Source organism: Entelurus aequoreus, linkage group LG11 (genome assembly GCF_033978785.1).
Source record: "Entelurus aequoreus isolate RoL-2023_Sb linkage group LG11, RoL_Eaeq_v1.1, whole genome shotgun sequence".
NCBI lineage: Eukaryota > Metazoa > Chordata > Actinopteri > Syngnathiformes > Syngnathidae > Entelurus > Entelurus aequoreus.
This window is the reverse complement of record NC_084741.1, coordinates 33,075,902-33,098,485: the sequence shown is the minus strand read 5'-3', so window position 1 is coordinate 33,098,485 and position 22,584 is coordinate 33,075,902. Positions and strand designations below refer to the sequence as shown.

Sequence of the window (22,584 nt, the reverse complement as noted above, 5' to 3'; positions counted from 1 at the left end):
CCCTTTGGGGTCGCTGGAGCCTATATCAGCTACAATCGGGCGGAAGGCGGGGTACACCCTGGACAAGTCGCCATCTCATCGCAGGGCGAACATAGACAGACAGACAACATTCACACACTAGGGCCAATTTAGTGTTGCCAATCAACCTATCCCCAGGTGCATGTCTTTGGAGGTGGGAGGAAGCCGGAGTACCCGGAGGGAACCCACGCAGTCACGGGGAGAACATGCAAACTCCACACAGTAAGATCCCGAGCCCGGGATTGAACTCACGACTACTCAGGACCGTATTGTGAGGCAGACGCACATAACAGATTATATATATATATATATATATATATATATATATATAAATATATATATATAGTTTAGTTTTTTTGGTATATGTATGTATATATTTTATATATATACACACATGTATATATATATATCAATCAATCAATGTTTATTTATATAGCCCTAAATCACAAGTGTCTCAAAGGGCTGCACATGCCACAACGACATCCTCGGTACAGAGCCCACATACGGGCAAGGAAAAACTCACCCCAGTGGGACGTCGATGTGAATGACTATGAGAAACCTTGGAGAGGACCGCATATGTGGGTAACCCCCCCCCCCCCCCCCTCTAGGGGAGACCGAAAGCAATGGATGTCGAGTGGGTCTGACATAATATTGTGAAAGTCCAGTCCACAGTGGATCCAACACATCACTGAGAGTCCAGTCCATAGTGGGGCCAGCAGGAAACCGTCCCGAGCGGAGACGGGTCAGCAGCGCAGAGATGTCCCCAACCGATGCACAGGCTAGCGGGTGGACCGCTAGCCTGTGCATCGGTTGGGGACATCTATATATATATATATATATATATATATATATATATATATACATATATATACATACATACATACACACAATAGAGATTATATATATATAGTTTAGTTTTTTTGGTATATGTATGTATATATTTTATATATACACACATATATATATATGTGTGTATATACATACATATACATACATACACACACACCAACATACATACACACAATAGAAATTATATATATATATATATACCTGTATATACATATATATATATATATATATATATATATATATATATATATATATATATATATATATATATATATATATATATATATATATATATATATATATATATATATATATATATATATATATATATAAACGTGTTGTACTATAAAAATGTATTATGTACAAAATATGCCCCCAGAATTGCGTTGCTTCTAAAATAAATATAGGTATTAAGGGAGGTACAGCACGTCAGTTTTGGTCTTATATCACAATGAAAATATCTGTATGTAGACTTTGCATATTTTCTGTTTTCCTCACTGCTTGGCAAAGATAAGAATGGTTTAGTCTTTATGTGCCCTGTATGGAGGTTAATTTATGTAACTGATTTTTGTGTAAACTGATTTAGTTTTTTACATAAAATTATGACAATTTCCATCCATCCATCCATTCATCTTTTACCTCTGGTCCGTGAGCACAATTTGTGTGTACAAAAATTATGTTTTGTTGAAGAAGTGTTTATATACAGTACATATATATATATAAATATATAAATTAAGACTGAAGCTCCTCATTGGCTCGTTCTGAGAGGATCGGGAGCTTCAGTTTTAATTTACCGTGAGTCTTGAAGCAACAAATAAATAAATGATAAATGGGGGGTTATACTTGTATAGCGCTTTTCTACCTTCAAGGTACTCAAAGCGCTTTGACAGTATTTCCACATTTACCCATTCACACACACATTCACACACTGATGGCGGGAGCTGCCATGCAAGGCGCTAACCAGCAGCCATCAGAGGCAAAGGGTGAAGTGTCTTGCCCAAGGACACAACGGACGTGACTAGGAAGGTAGAAGGTGGGAATTGAACCCCAGTAACCAGCAACACTCCGATTGCTGGCACAGCCACTCTACCAACTTCGCCACGCCGTCCAAATATTTCAGTACTGAATTTTTACACATTTCTTTTTTTTTTTACACTAAATTTTTTATACACTGACTTTTTACACTGAATTTTCAAACACAAATTTTGCCCATCATTTTTTATTCTAATAAATTGTCTGCATAAGTTGATGTAAAAAGCCACTGTTCATAGGTCAGCACTGAATTTTTCACATATAATTTTTTCTACACTGAATTTTTTTACAGTCATTTTTTTAACACATAATTTTTAAACATGGAAATTTACATACTGAATTTTTAAACACAAATTTTGCCCACAAATTTTTATTCAAATAAATTGTCAGCTTTAGTTGATGTAAAAAAATTAAGTTCTCAAAATTCAAATGCAAAAAAATCAGTTATAATAAATTCAGTGTCCAAAGAAAGGCACAAATTAACCTCCATAGCCCTGTGATTGACTGGTGACCAGAAGTTAGCTGGGATAGACTCCAGCTTGACTGAATGAGGACAAGCAGTATAGAAAATGGATGGATGGCACAAATAGGAGTAGAAACCAGGATTTTGTGGGGGTAATTCAGCCTCATTAAGAATAATTCATGCATTTAAATGTGCTTTGTAAGTGTTAACTTTAGCAAAAGAGAATGGCATTGTAAAAAATTTTTGTATGTTTATTCCTGTAGTGAATTATAAAAACAGTGCATGTACAAAATCTAGAAAAAGCCTTAATGTACAACATTAGATACATCGCATACCCAGACAAACCCATATATTATATATTATTAATACCACCTGAGATGTTTCACATACGTTTGATGTGTGAGTGCATCAGCAATAATTCTCTAATCAAAATATGTAAACATCAAATTATTATGGCTTTTCAGCAATGTACATTTGTACATTTTGTTCCCTTTTCTGAACATGACATGGTGTTCTAACGCCATCAGGAGTCCATTGTTACATGTAGTCTTAAACCCACAGGGATATGGTCTGTCAGGCCAGCCAGCTGGGTTATAAACGATACCTCTTCCACTTCCTATAAGGAGAAAGTTCACACTTTATAATAGTCACCTGTTTCATGACAACATGCAAATGTGCTATCACCAAGTATTGTTACTTCAATTGACTGGTTTAAGAAAAGAAAAAAACGCTAAGTGAATCGACTTACTGTTTGGCAGTGCTTTGAGATGGACTTTTCCCGGAAAAGGATATAATCAATCCTGCGACCAATCCAGGGCTGGTCAGTTTCAGGGTAAACCAATGGTGAGCCTGTGCCAGGAACGGGAGGGGAGATGTAACTCTTTCTGAGCATCTCACTCTCTAAAGTTCTGCACGAAAACACAGAATTAGACAAAGGAAGGATTTTGGTTGGCATTTTGGTACCTCGGTTTGCATTAGTAATCAGTTCCACAATGTCAGACAAAAAATAAATATTTTTTTTCCCCATTAAGAAATCATGTCAATCTAATTGATTCGCTCCTGACACCCAAAAATATAAATAATTTTATAGAGAATTATTAGTTTTAGGTTCAGAAAATGGTTATTGGAGTTATTTCTCGAATTAAAGGCCTACTGAAACTCACTACTACCGACCACGCAGTCTGATAGTTTATATATCAATGATGAAATCTTAACATTGCAACACATGCCAATACGGCCGGGTTAACTTATAAAGTGACATTTAAAACTTCCCGGGAAATATCCGGCTGAAACGTTGCGGTATAAAGACGTATGCGCGTGACGAAGTCAGAGTAACGGAAGTTATGGTACCCGTAGAATCCTATACAAAAAGCTCTGTTTTCATTTCATAATTCCACAGTATTCTGGACATCTTTTGCAATTTGTTTAATGAACAATGAAGGCTGCAAAGAAGACAGTTGTAGGTGGGATCGGTGTATTAGCAGCGGACTACAGCAACACAACCAGGAGGACATTGTTGGAGCGCTAGCCGCGCTAGCCGCCGACCTCACCTTGACTTCCTACGTCTCCGGGCCGCCAAACGCATCGGGTGAAGTCCTTCGTCCTTCTGCCGATCGCTGGAACGCAGGTGAGCACGGGTGTTGATGAGTAGATGAGGGCTGGCTGGCGTAGGTGGAGAGCTAATGTTTTTAGCATAGCTCTGTGAGGTCCCGTTGCTAAGTTAGCTTCAATGGCGTCGTTAGCACAGCATTGTTAACCTTCGCCAGCCTGGAAAGCATTAACCGTGTATTTACATGTCCACGGTTTAATAGTATTGTTGATTTTCTATCTATCCTTCCGGTCAGGGGTTTATTTTTTTGTTTCTATATGCAGTTAAAGCACGATGCTATCACGTTAGCTCGTAGCTAAAGCATTTCGCCGATGTATTGTTGTGGAGATAAAAGGCACTGAATGTCCATTTCGCGTTCTCGACTCTCATTTTCAAGAGGATATAGTATCCGAGGTGGTTTAAAATACAAATCCGTGATGCACAATAAAAAAAGGAGAGTGTGGAATCCAATGAGCCAGCTTGTACCTAAGTTACGGTCAGAGTGAAAAAAGATACGTCCATCACTGTCTCTCAAGTCCTTCACTGTAACGTTCCTCATCTACGAATCTTTCATCCTCGCTCAAATTAATGGGGTAATCATCACTTTCTCGGTCCGAATCTCTCTCGCTCCATTGTAAACAATGGGGAATTGTGAGGAATACTAGCTCCTGTGACGTCACGCTACTTCCGGTACAGGCAAGGCTTTTTTTTATCAGCGAGCAAAAGTTGCAAACTTTATCGTCGATTTTCTCTACTAAATCCTTTCAGCAAAAATATGGCAATATCGCGAAATGATCAAGTATGACACATAGAATGGATCTGCTATTCCCGTTTAAATAAAAATAAATCATTTCAGTAGGCCTTTAAATAGTGTGTTCAACTTCTGTGCTTGCATTTGCTACTTTCTTTGGTCTCATATTGAGTTATTTTCTGGTCGTACTCAATAAAAAAAAAGCATAGAGACATTGCACGCAAAAAAGCTAAACTAGTTCGTAGTGATTTATTTATTTATTAATTCATATCACAGTTATCCTGACTAAAATTATCATGGATACCATCATTATTGCGGTATTTTTTAATGTGCTCAAAACATACTTATACACACTAAAATCTTTTGACCGAGTTATTTATTTTTTGGAAATAACTCAAACAAATAGATGATACACTGCTAGAAAAGCCACTATTTTGCATGTTTTGTGTTTCTTATGCTTCACTAATAGTGTTTTAGTCTTAGTATTTTATCTTTTAAATGGCTAAGCTTTTATTGTTTTAAATATTGGAGCACTTTTAGATTTATTTACATGGAAAGTACAAAACAAATAAAATGTGTTATAATTATATATTATTTCTGGCGGGCGTGGTGGCATCCTACTTTGTTCAGCGGTCCTTGAACGCACCTTAAAAACATTTTGTCTCGTATTCCTCAGAGTATAGAACGATCATTCTGTTCTAAGAGAGCACAGCTTGTCAATTCAATGTAGAAATTTGAGTATCTTAGTTGCTCAAACACCAATGTGTTTATATAAGTTTAGATTGGGGCATGTCTTTTCTTAATGGGGAAAGATGTTCATATCTCTTGTTTTAATGTTAGCATTTAAGCTAGGATCAGTTTGTGAGTTTATAAAAGTGCAGTTACTGTATCAATCAGTTTTCTGATAATTTTAATTTAAAACAGTAATATTAACTGTCAAGAGTTTTACCGTGGTTGCCAATAATACTGTTTATCGTTACATCCCTACCAGCTTTTTACATGTAATAGTTGGTTGTACGAAAACCAAATCATACGAGAAGTGGGGCGTATGAAAACCGAGGTACCATCTTATTGATATTCAGAGAGTGAACAATTTAATTGTACCTTTGTAGGTTTTCTGGAGTGTTTACACACTCATCATACAGTGTCGGCTGCTCTAGTAGAGTACCTGTAACACAAGAATTACAATAAAGCAATAGAATACAGTTGCTTCTTCCATGCTCTCATAATACCGTACTAAAATAGTTAAATGTACGCACCAATGACCCAGGGCTTTTCTTTCCCTGGTCCTGCCCTGCAAGGGTCTTTGTATTCCTCAAAGAGACAGTGGTTCTGTTCCAAAGTGTCATCTAGAAAGACAGAAAAACTACACTCAAGTGGATCATTTGGGGGGCGGAAATGGAGAATAAATTGCGCAAGGAGACAAACACCTACCTGGTGAGCAGTTGTCAAAGTTAAAGTCGCCACAGAGTACATCAAAAGCCACTTCCTCGTCGGACTGCCTGTTGGCTGCTTGGAAGTCCCCGATCCACTTGGTGACCATGTTTAACTGCTCACAGCGGATCTCTCCTTCACCTGATTCATAAAGACTCTCAGCACGTCTCGCTTGTGTTGATTTCTGTTGCAGTTCAGTGATGATGAAAATGTACCTTCTGGTGCATGGAGGTGTACACAGTTAAAATAACCAACTACTTTCTTCTGCTTCTGGTTCTTCCCGATCACCACCTAAGGATACAAATGTTAGATTGTATTGGTGTTGGTTTGAGTTTATTTCAAACATGCATACAGTTGCAACGTGATACATCACAATTTCCAGTTCCTCTTATCAACATGTTCAAAAAGGAGTAGGAAGAAGCAGAGCTTATTTAATCCTACCCCTTTTCCATTACATAGCAATTGCTAACATTTTCGTTCACTTCCTGTTTTCAATTTATTCCCAATATACTCCATAAATAATAACATTAAAATAAATAAATAATAATTAGTGAAATAAGTTGTATTTCATATGGTGAGATAAATAAGATTATCAATAAGTTCAGAGGTAAGTCCCAATAATTTTTTGGGCATTGAGCACATTCTAAAACAAAAATTAACTATTGAGATGTATTATAGATGTTACACTAATTAGTTGTGTCACCTATGATGCAAGGACAAGATATCAAGTGTTTTCCATACATTAATTTAACTCTGGCGGCCCGCCACAAATACATTTGGACCGACACATATGACTTTAGAGGTTGTTTTTTTCTTTTTTTGTATTTGGCATGTTCACACTTGCTAACAAAACTCATCATAATGAAACTGTCTATATAGTTCACAGGTGTCAAACTCAAGGCTCGGGGGCCAGATCTAGCCCGCCATATCCTCTTATGTGAGTGTAAAGGTTACTAAAGGGTGTTATTTCATGTCGAGAGGGCTCTCATAGTGTTAGAAAATGGCACTCTGACAAAGCTTAACCTATTGTTAATATAACAATCTACAAGGTTAATGTAGGTTGCTTCTCTTTCTTCCCCCCCATTTTTCTGCATTCTTTCGTATCTCAAGTTATCATTACGTATATGTATTGTTGCATTTGAACAACTGTATTGTTGATAATAAAGGTAAAGTATTGGTATTGTTCATTATCAATAGCGCTATTTCTATTGGTATTTGTATTGCTCCATTTTTAGTGTAATAATGCTCATTGTCATTTCTGTATTATTTTTTATTTTCGCTAACTGCTTATTTGCTATTACTTTTACCATCATATTTGTACATGTCGTATTTGCTGATGTTGCTCTATTGTTGTTGTTGTTGTGTTTGCTGTTGTTGTTTTTGTCTTTCTGTCTAATCCCCTTCTTGTCCCCACAATTCCCCACTCTGTCTTCCTTTTTTTCTCTTTCTATCCCCTCCTGATAATATAAATACATTTAATAAAGTCATATACAAATAAGGCAACAAGAGAAGTATCCTACACTTCTCTTTTGTAAAGTACATCTGAACAGCCGATATGGGCATCTACATCAACTATATGATTTGCCTGAGAAGCTGGACAGGACATTAAAAAAAAAGCAGAGTTTATTTAATCCTACCCCTTTTCCATTACATACCAATTGCTAACATTTTCGTTCACTTCCTGTTCTCAATTTATTCCCAATATACTCCATAAATAATAACATTAAAATAAATAAATAATAATTAGTGAAATAAGTTGTATTTCATATGGTGAGATGAATAAGATTATCAATAAATTCAGAGGTAAGTCCCAATAATTTTTGGGCATTGAGCACATTTTAAAACAAAAACTATTGAGATGTATTATAGATGTTACACTAATTAGTTGTGTCACCTATGATGCAAGGACAAGATATCAAGTGTTTTCCATACATTCATTTAACTCTGGCGGCCCGCCACAAATACATTTGGACCGACACATATGACTTTAGAGGTTGTTTTTTTTCTTTTTTTGTATTTGGCATGTTCACACTTGCTAACAAAACACATCATAATGAAACTGTCTATATAGTTCACAGGTGTCAAACTCAAGGCTCGGGGGCCAGATCTAGCCTGCCACATCCTCTTATGTGAGTGTAAAGGTTACTAAAGGGTGTTATTTCATGTCGAGAAGGCTCTCATAGTGTTAGAAAATGCATTTAGAAGGTCATAAACACTTGTATATGCTGTAGCTATGAAAACATTTGATTAAACGCCGCTGCTGCCCACTGCTCCCCAAGGGGATGGGTCAAATGCAGAAGACAAATTTCACCACACCTAGTGTGTGTGACAATCATTGGTACTTTAACTTTAACTTTAACAATTAATAATTTCTACTTCGCAGAAATTCATTTAGCACGGTCATGTCCGAACCAATTAACAGTGATAAATAAGGGATTACTGTAGTTTGTTAGTAAAAATATATATAGTAGTATAAGAGATGAGCAATATGGCCTAATATCTATATTGTGATATATATTGCAGCCTCCTGCGATAACGAAATATATCACAATATAGTTGGTATGTAAATGATAATAGAACCATTTCAGAACGGGTTACAAAGGCTCCTAATTTGGCATCTGACGTATGCAGTAACATATTGCCTGATTTCCGGTTGTATTACTTCTTAAAACTATTTAATCAATCTACTTACTAATTTACTGTTAATATCTGGTTACTTTCAGTTATAACATGGTTCTAACTACACTTCTGTAACAATATAGTAAGCACTTATTATATCTGTTTGGATACTTTACATTAGTTTTGGGTGATACAACAAATGTGGTTATCGATCCAATACCAAGTGGTTACAGGGGCAGTATTGGTCATACCAATGCGGATACTCCACATTTCCCAAATCATTACATGATCACATTTTTTATTTATCACAATTCTAATCAGACAAAGTTTGTAAGCAATCAAAAAATAAATAAATAAGTATTTTGGATCGTAAAAACTATGGCTCTAACCACTGTGGTATCTACCCAATATTAGGAAGAATAAGAATACAGTAAGATGAACACAGCTGACTTGGTTGATATCTGTTCACTAATATAGTGGCATAAGACAATGACGTGTAAATGATCTTAAAAATCAGCAGGCGGTTATTTATACAGCGTTTTAAATTGCGTTTTCAGGGTAATTCTATTATCTCCTGTGGGATCATGTCTTTATTAGAGATGTCCGATAAATATATTATCGGCCGATAAATGCTTTAAAATGTAATATCGGTAATTATCGGTATCGTTTTTTTAATTATCGGTATTGTTTTTTATTTATTTGTATTTTTATTAAATCAACATAAAAAAGACAAGATACACTTACAATCAGTGCACCAACCCAAAAAACCTCCCTCCCCCATTTACACTCATTCACACAAAAGGGTTGTTTCTTTCTGTTATTAATATTCTGGTTCCTACATTATATATCAATATATATCAATACAGTCTGCAAGGGATACAGTCCGTAAGCACACATGATTGTGTGTGCTGCTGGTCCACTAATAGTACTAACCTTTAACAGTTAATTTTACTAATTTTCATTAATTACTAGTTTCTATGTAACTGTTTTTATATTGTTTTACTTTCTTTTTTATTCAAGAAAATGTTTTTAATTTATTTATCTTATTTTATTTGATTAATTTTTTTTTTTAAAAAGGACCTTATCTTCACCATACCTGGTTGTCCAAATTAGGCATAATAATGTGTTAATTCCACGACTGTATATATCAGTATCGGTTGATATCGGTATCTGTAATTAAGATTTGGACAATATCGGATATCGGCAAAAAGCCATTATCAGACATCCCTAGTTTTTATAATACGAATACCAACCACAGGCCCAGAATAGTGTGGATAAATAATCCTGTGACTTCTCCGACTAAAGTTAACAAAAGATGCTTTCGGTAAAATCGTACCTTAGCGGCAAGGAGGCCCTTGGCAGCCAGCGCATCTTCCCCTCGGCTGTTCGGAAAGCAGTGGTACTCAGCTTCCTGGATGGGAAATCGGCTGGCAAGGAAGAGGCCGCTATTGAAGAACTTGAAAGTGGAACAGCTGCACGGTGGTTGGCAGGCGTATACTCCAATGTCGTAGAGTATGTGCCCAAAAAAAGGACTCAGCGTACAGGTGAGCTTTTGTGCGGCCCTTTTATCGAACACCTCCTCTAAGCAGAGAATGTCCACATTGGCAGGAAACAACGTCGACACTTCCCAGGGCACGTCACCCTGTTGGCCAAGACCCTGGGAGAGTAAAGCGCGGGGTGCCCTGCGCTGACCTGTTGGCCCCTGCTGGTTAGCGTTGTGGTTGGAGTTGTGCTGGATGGATGGTAACTCAGCAGACGGCTCCTTTGTATCTCCACAAGGTACATAAACTGCTCCGTTGCAGGCCTTTACTCCAAATACATCACTCTCGGGGGGCGGAGTCTGTCTGTCTGTGGCACTACATGAGGAGGAATTAAGCGCGGGGACAATACTGTTGGAGGGGCTAAGAGTACTGCAGCTGCTGGGGGAGTCGATAAAGATGCGGATGTTGGGACGGCCCACGCCCTGCGCTATGCACTCGCCAATAGCAAGAGCCCTGCGCTGAGTGTGTCCCAGGTTATTAAAGCGAGCGAGGCTGTCGGGGAGAAGACACAAGTTGGCTGATGCAAAGCCAAACGATGCCTTTCCTTCTAGCTCAAAGCCACTGTGGGTCTCACACTGCAGCGACGTCGCCTCTCGGTGGTAGCAGAAGGGTCTGCGCCACGCTTGCAGCGGCGCCCACAGTAGAAAACCCAGCAAGGCTACGGGCGCCGTCAAGAGAAACAGAATAAAAAAGGTGATAGAGCCGAAGACGACCTTGAGGGGGTGGAGGTAGCATTCCTCCTCTTGTCTGTGCGTCTGCTCCAGGGTGGTCGACTTGCACACGGCGATGAGGCGGTCAAGAAACCAGAAGCAAGGTAGAATCAACACCCATCCCGCCGCATGGACGCCGGCAGCACACCGGTTGGGAAATGGGGACGTCTCCAGGGCCATGCCACGGGACACTTTGTCTAAACTAAACCAGAAATCAGGTGTCGCTTCATTCCTGGGCTATCCTTCGTGGACCCCACTCGGGACTGGAAACAGGAAAAACAAGCTGCACGTTACAACACCACTTCACAATGTGGATTTACAAGAATGACGGGGGCTTCATGTCTGCACATGCACTGACATTCACTGATTTACAGAAGACAAATACAGAATGTAGCACAAACTCATACCAATGTGTTTCATTAGCTTACAGAAGAGGCGAAAAGAAAAACACAATAACAAATATATGTAATGCTGGAAAAGAGTGCAGTAAAAAATAAACTGTCACACCTTCAAGTGCATGAACAGATAAGATATGTATTCTAACAGGAAAAAGGTGGGATACGCTACAAGGTATATTCAAGAATGATGATGTTGCAACTTCACTATTAAAAACCATCCTTCTGATGCTGTGTTCTAGTTTATGGATTTAGATTAGCGATGTGCCGATTCATATCGGATGATTTTCGTAAAAAAGTATGTGATTGTCCATTGCCGATCTATGTATTTTAATGCCGGTTGTTGACAGACAATATTCTTTTTTGGTCTCCGGCTGACAAGCGGCTAGCAGCTAATTGTGTGTTTCAGTCACAGTACATTTTGTAGTCCACGTATCCCTCCACTCATGCAGCCCCAGGCCATGACACTACCAATGACATGTTTTAACATAGAAAGACACAATCATTTTTATAATCACTTGCGTCCCAATCTATTTAAACAATAATTGTTTTTTTTAGTCATTTTCAGTGGTGCAGCAAGGAGAACGAGTCCGAGTGCCGCCGCCGTCCTGACTCCGTCCACTGCGGCGATCTACGTGACGGACACCACGGAGGACAGTTTGTACTGCTCTACAGCTGTACACTGACTACTTAACAGTATAGCCAATTATACGTTTTAAAGTATTGTCTTGGGATGTGAATTTTTCAACAACTCACGGTTCAATTCCAATTTGAATGGTGACGATGCTTTTCAGAATCGATTCTCGGTTTAACAGCAATCTCGAATTGACCCAATTCTTGCAAAATATTTATCTAAATTATAAAAAAGCATTAACAAAACAGGTTGAAAAAAAAGCTCCTCTTGGCTGTATACGTGCAGTGAGTAAGCGTGCAGATGGCCTGTAAAATATATACACTACCGTTCAAAAGTTTGGGGTCACATTGAAATGTCCTTATTTTTGAAGGAAAAGCACTGTACTTTTCAATGAAGATAACTTTAAACTAGTCTTAACTTTAAAGAAATACACTCTATACATTGCTAATGTGGTAAATGACTATTCTAGCTGCAAATGTCTGGTTTTTGGTGCAATATCTACATAGGTGTATAGAGGCCCATTTCCAGCAACTATCACTCCAGTGTTCTAATGGTACAATGTATTTGCTCATTGGCTCAGAAGGCTAATTGATGATTAGAAAACCCTTGTGCAATCATGTTCACACATCTGAAAACAGTTTAGCTCGTTACAGAAGCTACAAAACTGACCTTCCTTTGAGCAGATTGAGTTTCTGGAGCATCACATTTGTGGGGTCAATTAAACGCTCAAAGTGGCCAGAAAAAGAGAACTTTCATCTAAAACTCGACAGTCTATTCTTGTTCTTAGAAATTAAGGCTATTCCACAAAATTGTTTGGGTGACCCCAAACTTTTGAACGGTAGTGTATTTTTAAATTGATTCTTGAAAATGTTTAATAGATTCAGAATCGTAATATATAAGACTTGCGATTCGGAACAGCCCTAGTAGGATATGATAGTATCAACTTTATTTATCCCACAATGGGGAAATTATGTGATTGCACTGCAGATTTTTACATACACTAACAAAAGTACAACTTAATAAAACAACTAAAAATGTATAATAAATAATACATATTGCACACTAAACGATTGCACTATGTATAGTGTCATACTGTATTTCAAGTCTTACTAAATTGATTACCCCTGAAGTCAAGTCATACCAGTGTTTCAGACAAATTCATGATTTGCCACTAAGACATTTTGACTGCCGCGAATTGATCTAGTGCTACCCGTTCACGCTCGCTCATAAACACATTAAAACGCAGCTGGTCTGCCAGAGAATAAGCAGGAGGATTAGGTATTGCTAACTTCGCAATGTATTTAATGAGTAATCAGACACCTTAAGATACTCTTTAAAAAAAAAAAAAAAGAAAAAAAAAACGTGTTGAAGAGAAATTTGCGGACTCCCGACATTAAAAAGCACTTCCGGGCGGCTATGTCTTGTGCAAGCAACCCACCGCTGCCATGAAATAGACTGCAGTCCAATGGGAAGCCCACCCATCTATCCATTTTCTACCGCTTGTGTCTTTTTGGGGTTGCGGGGGGTGCTGGAGCCTATCTCAGCTGCATTCGGGCGGAAGTCGGGGTACACCCTGGACAAGTCGCCACCTCATCGCAGGGCCAACACAGATAGACAGACAACATTCACACAGTAGGGCCAATTTAGTGTTGCCAATCAACCTATTCCCTTTGGAGGTGGGAGGAAGCCGGAGTACCCGGACGCAACCCACGCAGTCAACATGCAAACTCCACACAGAAAGATCCCGAGCCCAGGATCGAACCCAGGACCTTCGTATTGTGAGGCACATGCACTAACCCCTGTACTACCGTGCTGCCCTCGACTGGAAGCATTGCGTACAATTCTAATTAAAATACACTACAAACATAAATACTAAAGCTGCACTGATTTTAAAACGGTTGCTCTATATTTGTATTAGTTGTCTTATGAATATGACTTTATAAAAGCTGTCCCAGATCATTCTTCAATATTTTGAAAAATGAGAGACAATTCATAAGATGTTTTAAAAGAACATAATGAGTCACACAAAAAAGACATGCTTCATAAAGAGGATAACTATCATTTTAGTGTTGTTGATGTTGTCTTTAAAATGAGTCAGCTGGACTGAGGGCGGAATGTTCAAACTACCAACCAGGAAGTAAATTGCATATTCCCTGACCGAACATCTAGCGTTCATTCATCATTTTGAAGATAAAAAACACATAGGAAACTATATTATATACTGTATTATATCATTGTAGCAACACGAATATGAAGAGCTTTTTCGAACAATTGATGACATCCTCATTGAAGGTGCTTGTTGACCAATGACTTACGTCATCGCCAGTGTGTTGGCATGCTAAGCTAGCAATGTTCACAACGAATATAAAACACACTCTTATAACACGCACTGTATATGTGACCGTATGCTGGTCATTATAACATTAATAATGCCCACGTACAGTATATAGTTATTATTGTATTGTTATGTCAATATAGCATCGCATAGCTAGCTAACTCAAACAGCAAAGAATCCGGGGATAACTCATTAAAGTTGCAAACATATTTACGTCACAGTTTAACATGTAGTCACAACACACGTTAAATAATTAAACTACATCTTAAAAACACCAAAAAACGAGTCAAGGAGTCCAAATAAACTCTTACCATTTCCTCTGTCTTTCAATAATATTAAGCCAGCCTAATCCGTTTGACGTCACGGTCTGTCATGTGACCCACTTGTATGACGTCACACAAAACAAAGCAGCTCAGCTTTAATATAAATTTACCAAATCATTCTGTATAATACTACCTCAATAGAATATTATTTCCAAAACTATTTAATGTAACATTTTATGCAATTCATTCTGTTTCACTGTTCGTATACATCAGACCTGGGCATTGTGCGGCCCGCGGGCCGCATCCGGCCCTTTGTACGTCCCTGTCCGGCCCGCGTGAGGCCAATTATAAATTACAAAATAAATTTTAAAAAGCATCTATTTCGAGTGTGCAATACAACGGTGCTGCTTTTGTTTTGAAAAGCGTTATTTGTATTACTTCCGTGTGGACGTATGCTCGTGCGTGCAGCGGCAATCTCAAATTACAAAATACATTTAAAAAAACATCTTTGTCGTGCGTGCAATACAACTGTGCTGCTTTTATTTTGAAAAGTGTTATATGTGCGTATGTCCTGTGAGGGAAGGCGCACAGCGACAAGTGATGCCCGGTTATCCCCGAAACGCTAAAAAGAGAAAAGTTGATGACGAATGGCGTGTTTTCAACAAGACAAGTAAAGGTAAAGCCGTGTGCTTATTTGTGGTACACAGGTTGCTGTGTTTAAAGAATATAGTGTAACGACCTGCTGAAGTAGATGTTGTCTTCTTGAGTTGCGTAAATGAGGAGTGAGGAGACGTGCGTGTGGAAGGAACGAGATATGTTGAGCTGTGTTAGTATAGCTTGCTCAATAAAAGTTTAAAAAGAGCGTCAGACTTGATGTGCACTTCTTCTGGACGCTACAATTGGTGGCAGAAGTAAAACTTTGCGCATACTGCGCTGCTTGTGTGCTACGTCATCGGGAGGTACGTGCCACGTGAGGAGCTCGCAGCAAAGAGAGAGAGAGAGAGAGAGAAAGAGAGAGAGAGAGAGAGAGAGAGAGAGAGAGAGAGAGAGAGAGAGAGAGAGAGAGAGAGAGAGAGAGAGAGAGAGAGAGAGAGAGAGAGAGAGAGAGAGCGTTTACAGGTGCAGCCACGCTGCTTGCCACGGGGGAATTCCGCCCTCAATGAAGACTCCCAGGTTTGATGGCAAGGCGAACTGGGAGGCATTTCATCCCACTTCTGACATCAATTGTAGCGTCCAGAAGAAATGCACACCAAGTCTGATGCACTTTTTAAACTTTTATTGAGCATGCTATACTAACACAGCTCAACTTATCTCGTTCTTTCCAAAAGGAAAACCAATCCTCACTCCTCATTTCCGCAACAGCAACGCTTCCTCCTTCTTCGCCAATCACCTTACAGGCGTACGTGCTACGTTCACAACGTTTTCTTATCTGGTTAAATAAAGGTTTTACAACAAAGAGGATGCAGGATAAAGTGACAGAAATTGAAATTTTTGTATTGCAATATACATCAGGAAGTGTTGTGTAAGAAAGTGTTAAAAATAAAACCATCAAAAGCCATCTGCTTTTGTATAAAGATAAGTTAGGTTAAATGAAAATATTATTATTATTATTATCTATCTTACGGTATATCAAAAATAATTTGAGCAAAATTTAATTGAAATATTGTCAGTGTGGCCCTCCAGCAGTGCTCGGGTTGCTCATGCGGCCCCCGGTAAAAATTAATTGCCCACCCCTGGTATACATGCTTGGCAAGCAACCACAAAGTTTGGACAATCTGTGATTAGAGTTAGCTCCAAAGTACAAGCTGATATCTGAACCATCTGTCTTTTTTCACACACACTGACACCGGATAAGTAATAAGGTTCATATAGAGGAGATGATAATATAGCAATAATATACCACTTTTTGGAAATTATATCTCATTCTCACAGAAATTAGAAGGGACAAATTGACTTATCAGCAAGGCGAGTGGGAATGTGAACATGACACGTATACGTTTCTTTAAGTATGTGTGATAGTGGGTCACCTTGACATAGGTTTAGTGCAAACATTTCAATAGAAAATTATTTTCAACAAGATGTATCAAAAGTTTAACAGGGCAAATGATGACAGCACTCACTTTATGAATATTTGGGCATATATGCAGATCACACCGTACACACATCTCAATAGAACATTATTTTTAACAAGATGTATCAAAAGTTTAACAGGGCAAATGATGGCAGAACTCACTTTATGAATATTTCAACATATACGCAGATCACACATTGTGCGTAGGGCCCTGACATCCGTTTGGAGCCTCATTTTGTATGAGAAGGCGCATGTAAACTGTCAACTAATGAATGACAAGGTGCTTAATATGACATTTTACCACAAACATATTCCTAGCCTCTTCCTGCTCTGTCACTGTAAAGAATATATTAGTAAATTTCCCTAATCATGATGGGTTCGATCCCTAGCGGGAGCTGGGGTACAATATTTGCTCATTCATGTTTTAATTATGTTACATTTGCACCAAAATTGACTAAAAAGATTAATTATTGAACAATGTATTCCCCATGCGCCATATATACGATATACATTTGGCCGGCAATAGAGCAGATAATACTATTGATTAGCCCTGAAGTCATGTTGTGTCAAGCAAATTTGACAGTGACAGCCAACGAACGCATCCTCAACTCATAACACAGTGGTTAGATCGATATTTTTTACTATCAAATAATCTTATGTCGTTTTTGTTATTGTTTGCAAATTCGGGAAAATAGTCCCTGGACACAGGAGAGCTTTGAGGGTAAAAAAACCCCCAAATTATTTAAATCATAGCCAATAGTAGGAAATCATTTAAATATTTAATTGATATTGTTACACCTCATTCCTGTGTTTTTGTCTGACTATAATTGTGATAAAAAATGCAATCATTCAGTGCTAATGAACCTTTTAGGTATTAGTATAATTTAGCCAGGGGTGGTCCTGTTACAGTATTTACATTTTAGAAAACAGCCCGCAGGTGAAGGATATGTGCTACTTTGCTCAGTGAATGCTACAAAACACAACAATGACTAAAGAAACATACTTCAATGCACACAATCAGCAACAACAACATTTTGATCCAAGAGTTTCTATCAGTTCCTTTCGCTCAGCTATTTATTTTTCTTTGTAATAATAGAAATAATGTAGAGTAAGTGGTTGACAAAGTCCAAGTGCATCAGAAGTGCGATAAAAGACGTATTCTTCAGGGTTCAGGGACAGCTCCTTGTTGCCGAGCAGCAGCTGTGTCCACTGCCAATAACTTCAACACAACAGCCAATTAGAACTCGTTAAATGTGGTAAAGGATGAAGAAATTCTCATTTAGTGGGGATTTTAAATCATGGGCTGTGTTTTTAATGTTGAATGAGGGCATATTACAGTCTTTCCCACACTATTGTTAAGGGAGCTGGATAAAGCCATAGTCTAATTTGCATAATTGGCCATGACGTATGTGCTTGTAATATTTATGTAAATTGTAGACGAGAAAAAAAAATGCAAAAAACATATCAGGCAAAACAAATACAGTATGTTTAAAAATACAAACACACATTTTCTGCTTTGTTTTTGTCTTTTTTATGCCACAAGCAATATGTGCTTTATATTCTATGCGCAATCACTGACTTGATTGTCGGCTGTTTTTTTAGTCTTTTGTTTAAAGTTGTTAAATGTTATTACCCCATTTGCTTTAACAAATAGGTTTAAAAAAAAAATCAAACTCATGGTAGAATCTCCAGTGTCCAATAAAACCCTAAAAAATGCTAGATTTGTCACCAGTCGTAAAAAAATAAAAAAATAATCTAAAATTGTCAGTTGTCTGAATATTCGCAAGATATAGTGAGAAAGTGGCAACACTGTTCTCTGCTGTTATGTCGACTAATTCTTTGGCAGACGAAGGTCTTTATTTATAAAAGTGCATGGATTTTAAACATTGCATAACTACAAAACCTCAGAATGTACAAACCCTGGCATAGCATACATGGGGGATGTTCATTCAGTTGTTTAATTTTGTAGAAAAAAAGCAGATAGCAGACATGACACAGAACTATAGACTTTTGATATGGCTACCTTCTGGCTTTAAAAAACACTAAAAGAAATCAGGAAAAATAAATTGTATTAGTCAGTAAGTTTAATTTTTATATCAAGCAAAATTAAAATTTTCCCAATCCTGAGGTAAAATTTATGGACTAACCCTGTAAATATTCATTTCCAAAGCTAACACCGGAATCATTTAAATCTGTTCATTAGTCTGCACTTAGAAAGAAGTGCGTACACTTAACTGTTGCACCTGGTGGTTTGACATAAATCATGGTTTCAATCATAGTAAATGCTCAAGGATGTTTTTGGATGATGACATAATTTTTAAAGTTGACAATGCATCCAGCCATGGAGCAAAAACTGTAAAAACATTCCTTGAAGAAAGATATATGAGGTCAATGTCATGGTCTGCAAATAGTCTGGATCTCAATCCAATTGAAAAAGTGTGGTGGAAATTGAAGAAAATGGTCCATGACAAGACTTCAACCTGCAAAGGTGATCTGACAACAGCAATCACAGAAAGTTGGTGGAAGATTGATGAAAAATTTTCTTTTGTCACTCGTTTAGTCCATGCCTCAGAGACTGCAAGCTGTTATAATAGTCAGAGGTGGTGCAACAAAGTGCTAGTGGTGTGTTGGAGAGTTTGTTTGTTTTTCATGATTTCATATTTATTTCCTTAGAATTCAATGATTACAAATATTTTTCCACTCTGCTTGATCTAAAAATGAAACTGTTAACAGCTAACACCATTTATTTTTTTGATTTAATTTAGTACGTTTTAAAGCCAGAAAGTTGCCAGTTGAAATTACAATTTTTTTCTCCCCGACAAAATTAAACAACCAAATGAACTGGCTCCAAGACTGCTGATTTCATACTCCACGGTAGTGCCCACTCTTGAAGGGAATGTCATAGAAGTGGTGCATGAATATAAATAGCTTGGTGTTTTAATTGATGCCTCTCTCACTTTCAAACCTTTTATTGATAAACTGGTGAAGAAACTAAAACTTACATTGGGGGTTTTCTTCCATAATACAAGATGTTTTTCTTTTGGTGTAAAAAAGCGCCTTCTCTCTGGTGATCTTTTTTATATGAATGCTACTTGTTCCTGTCTTCAGATGTTCATCACAAACTGTAGAGACGTGACTCACTTTACCATGAATTGATTAACGTGGACCCCGACTTAAACAAGTTGAAAAACTTATTCGGGTGTTACCATTTAGTGGTCAATTGTACGGAATATGTACTGTACTGTGCAATCTACTAATAAAAGTTTCAATCAATCAATCAATCAATCAAAAACCACTGTGACTTGTACTCTCGGGTGGGATGGCCTTCTCTGTCCACTAGGAGACAGTGTCATTGGTACACTTTTATTTACAAGGCTCTTCTGGGACTATTGCCCGATTACATTTGTACATTAATTTCACAGAGAAGTACGGACTCTTATGCTCTGAGATCCAACAATCACCTGTTGCTCGCACCGAGCTGGGGGAAAAAAACTTTTGTTTATGCAGCTCCTTGTGCTTGGAACATGTTACAAAGAGACTGGAAGCTGACTGAATTGTTTAATCCTTAAATGCTTTTAAATCTAAACAGAGGGCATTTAAAGGAGCCTCAGTTATCTGTAACTGTTTTACTTGATGTCCATCCTGTCATTTTAATGTGTAATGTGAATGTAATTTTATGTGTAAATTTGCTGCCTCTTGGCCAGGACTCTCTTGAAAAAGAGGTTTTTAATCTCAATGGGATTTTTCCTGGTTAAATAAAGGTTAAAAAAACCCACAAAAAAAAACATTTTTTCCAGGGGTTTCATTTAAGTCAACATGGTAAATCAACAAAGTGATCTGTGTCATTTCACAATACACAAGCTTTTACATTTGTGCATGAGCTCATTTATTTTCTTTGCTATTGACTGCCTTGTTGTTGTCAGAGCGTAAGATGCAAATTGCATACACTGCTGCAGCTGCTCGTTATCAAACTCCTATTTTGATGTTCCTTAATTTGGTTTTGATGTGCCTATTACCTGACACCTGACATGTTAGCTACTTCTCTTTGTTTATAATGTCTATTTTCTATTTCCTGCTGGATCTACTCTCTATTTTATGCTGCTGCTGTCACATATACTGTATATACTGTAATATTGTACATGGTCACTGGTATATATTGTATATATGTTATAGACATAATATATCTGTATATATATTATTCTGTACACATATTATATATATATATTCGTATATATGTTAGATTTTTTTATCGCTATATTAGTCTATTTATACCTGCATTGTTTTTTCCATCCTTACACTTTCCATCATTGTAACTGAGCTACTGTGTTGAACAATTTCCCTTGTGGATCATTAAAGTTTGTCTAAGTCTAAGTCTATGTACTGTACCGTACTGAGCATATCTTGTTGTAGCAATACTTTGCGTGTCACTAAGTAGCGTGCAGAGTTCCACAAAGGCTGATTTGTTAACACACGCAGTGGAGTGTGTTTTTTTGTTTTGCAGGCGACTTGCTCGTTAATGGAGGATGACAAAGAGAAGGGGGCGATACAACTGTATGTTTGAGGTTGCACCGTTCCTTTGATGCAGCAGTGACTCAAACTGCAATAAAACAAGCCTGTATTAGCCTCTTTATTAAAAATCCTATCTAAAATGTAATATATTCTTTCTTGGTCCATCCCCACTGCTACAAAAAATGTTGGCAATCGAGTTCATATTTTAAATCTTGATAATTGTTAATCTGAGGATTCAGATCAAACAAAAACGTCTCTCCCCCAACACTGTTAGAACGCAAACAGAAAAAAAAGCTGGTACTTGCTTACTAATGCCACAAAGTTCCATGGACGTTTCCGTCTGAGGTTGCCACAGCAATTGATCAGGCAGTAGGACATATAGAGGGGTCACATGTTGTCTTGGACAAACGCCTTGATATTGTCCACAAAGGTGAAAACGGTTATGGAGAAAAAAAGTCACCACTGCCTGACCAGTGAGGACAAGAAAGACCTGGAGGGAGACATGGAATGTGAAATCAAAAAGGCGGGCTTTGATGTCTCAAATACATAGAGTAGATTTCTATGGTCACTGATGGGGAAGTGGTTCAACTGTGAGTGGTTGTTTGCCTACTTTGTATCCTGTGATTGACTGGTCACCAGTCCAAGGTGTCCTCCGTGGTGAGCCGGAGCCTATCCCAGCTGTGTGAGGTATGACACATGCAACCATTCAAAAACACAGGAACATGCAAACTCCACTCACAATGGCTATTACAATTAATTCATAACTGTCATACATACACTAATAATTATAACAAAGACATGTCATGTTAAACATACTACTTGAACCAAGATTGGGTTTTTTGTGCTTCCAGTGCCTAGACAAAATGCAGTACAAAGAATTCTAACAACATCCATACAATACCACTAGGTGGCAGTCTAGCTCTTAAAACACGTTTCATTTCTATTCAAATAGCTTAATAGTTGTACTCTGATTTAGTATTATCAAACATTGGTTGACTTTGTGTTAGGTAAAAATATTCAATCTCACTTACAATGCTACGTGTGCCATTAAAAAAAGAGTAATTCAACAAAAAGACAAAGAAAAGGTGAGATTAAACACCTACCCTACGTCAAACGTCATGTTGATGAAGCTAACTTCCGCTTCTCGTGAATTTGCGACTTCTATTAAAAACAAGGCAAGTCACCTTCAAACCCAAGTTATTCTTGAGTACAAATATGTCATCAAGTTTACAGTGATAGAAAACAATGAATTAGCACGATAAATGATACAAATGTTTCGGTGGTGGATTAAAATGCAGTTTTTCGAAGGCTGGGTCACCTTTACAACAAAAGTTCACACTTTACGGTAGCTAGTTAGTCTTGTTGGGCAATA

At 37.8% G+C, this 22,584-nt stretch overlaps 1 protein-coding gene across 2 annotated transcripts; it reads right to left on the bottom strand.

The window, feature by feature from the left end:
- Nucleotides 1–2,592: 2,592 nt before the first annotated feature.
- Nucleotides 2,593–22,584, bottom strand: smpd5 (sphingomyelin phosphodiesterase 5). 2 transcript variants are annotated; one of them, XM_062062996.1, is made up of 10 exons: nucleotides 22,316–22,584; nucleotides 21,823–21,890; nucleotides 21,522–21,702; nucleotides 10,091–11,268; nucleotides 6,351–6,426; nucleotides 6,136–6,276; nucleotides 5,961–6,050; nucleotides 5,806–5,869; nucleotides 3,111–3,270; nucleotides 2,593–2,978 (listed from the first exon to the last, which is right to left on the bottom strand). In XM_062062996.1, exons 4-10 carry the CDS (start codon nucleotides 11,183–11,185, stop codon nucleotides 2,886–2,888), a joined length of 1,719 nt encoding a protein of 572 aa, XP_061918980.1. In that variant the 5' UTR covers nucleotides 11,186–11,268; nucleotides 21,522–21,702; nucleotides 21,823–21,890; nucleotides 22,316–22,584; the 3' UTR covers nucleotides 2,593–2,885. The 2 variants fall into 2 exon arrangements, with proteins under 2 accessions (XP_061918980.1, XP_061918981.1); XM_062062997.1 differs by lacking the exons at nucleotides 21,522–21,702; nucleotides 21,823–21,890; nucleotides 22,316–22,584 and adding an exon at nucleotides 14,681–14,743.

Coding starts and splice junctions, on each gene's coding strand:
- smpd5 (XM_062062996.1), bottom strand. CDS start 11,185: ATGGCCCTGGAGACGTCCCCATTTCCCAACCGGTGTGCTGCCGGCGTC. Junction 6,277..6,350: donor ACACCTCCATGCACCAGAAG/GTACATTTTCAT, acceptor TTTATGAATCAG/GTGAAGGAGAGATCCGCTGT. Junction 2,979..3,110: donor TCTCAAAGCACTGCCAAACA/GTAAGTCGATTC, acceptor TTCTCCTTATAG/GAAGTGGAAGAGGTATCGTT.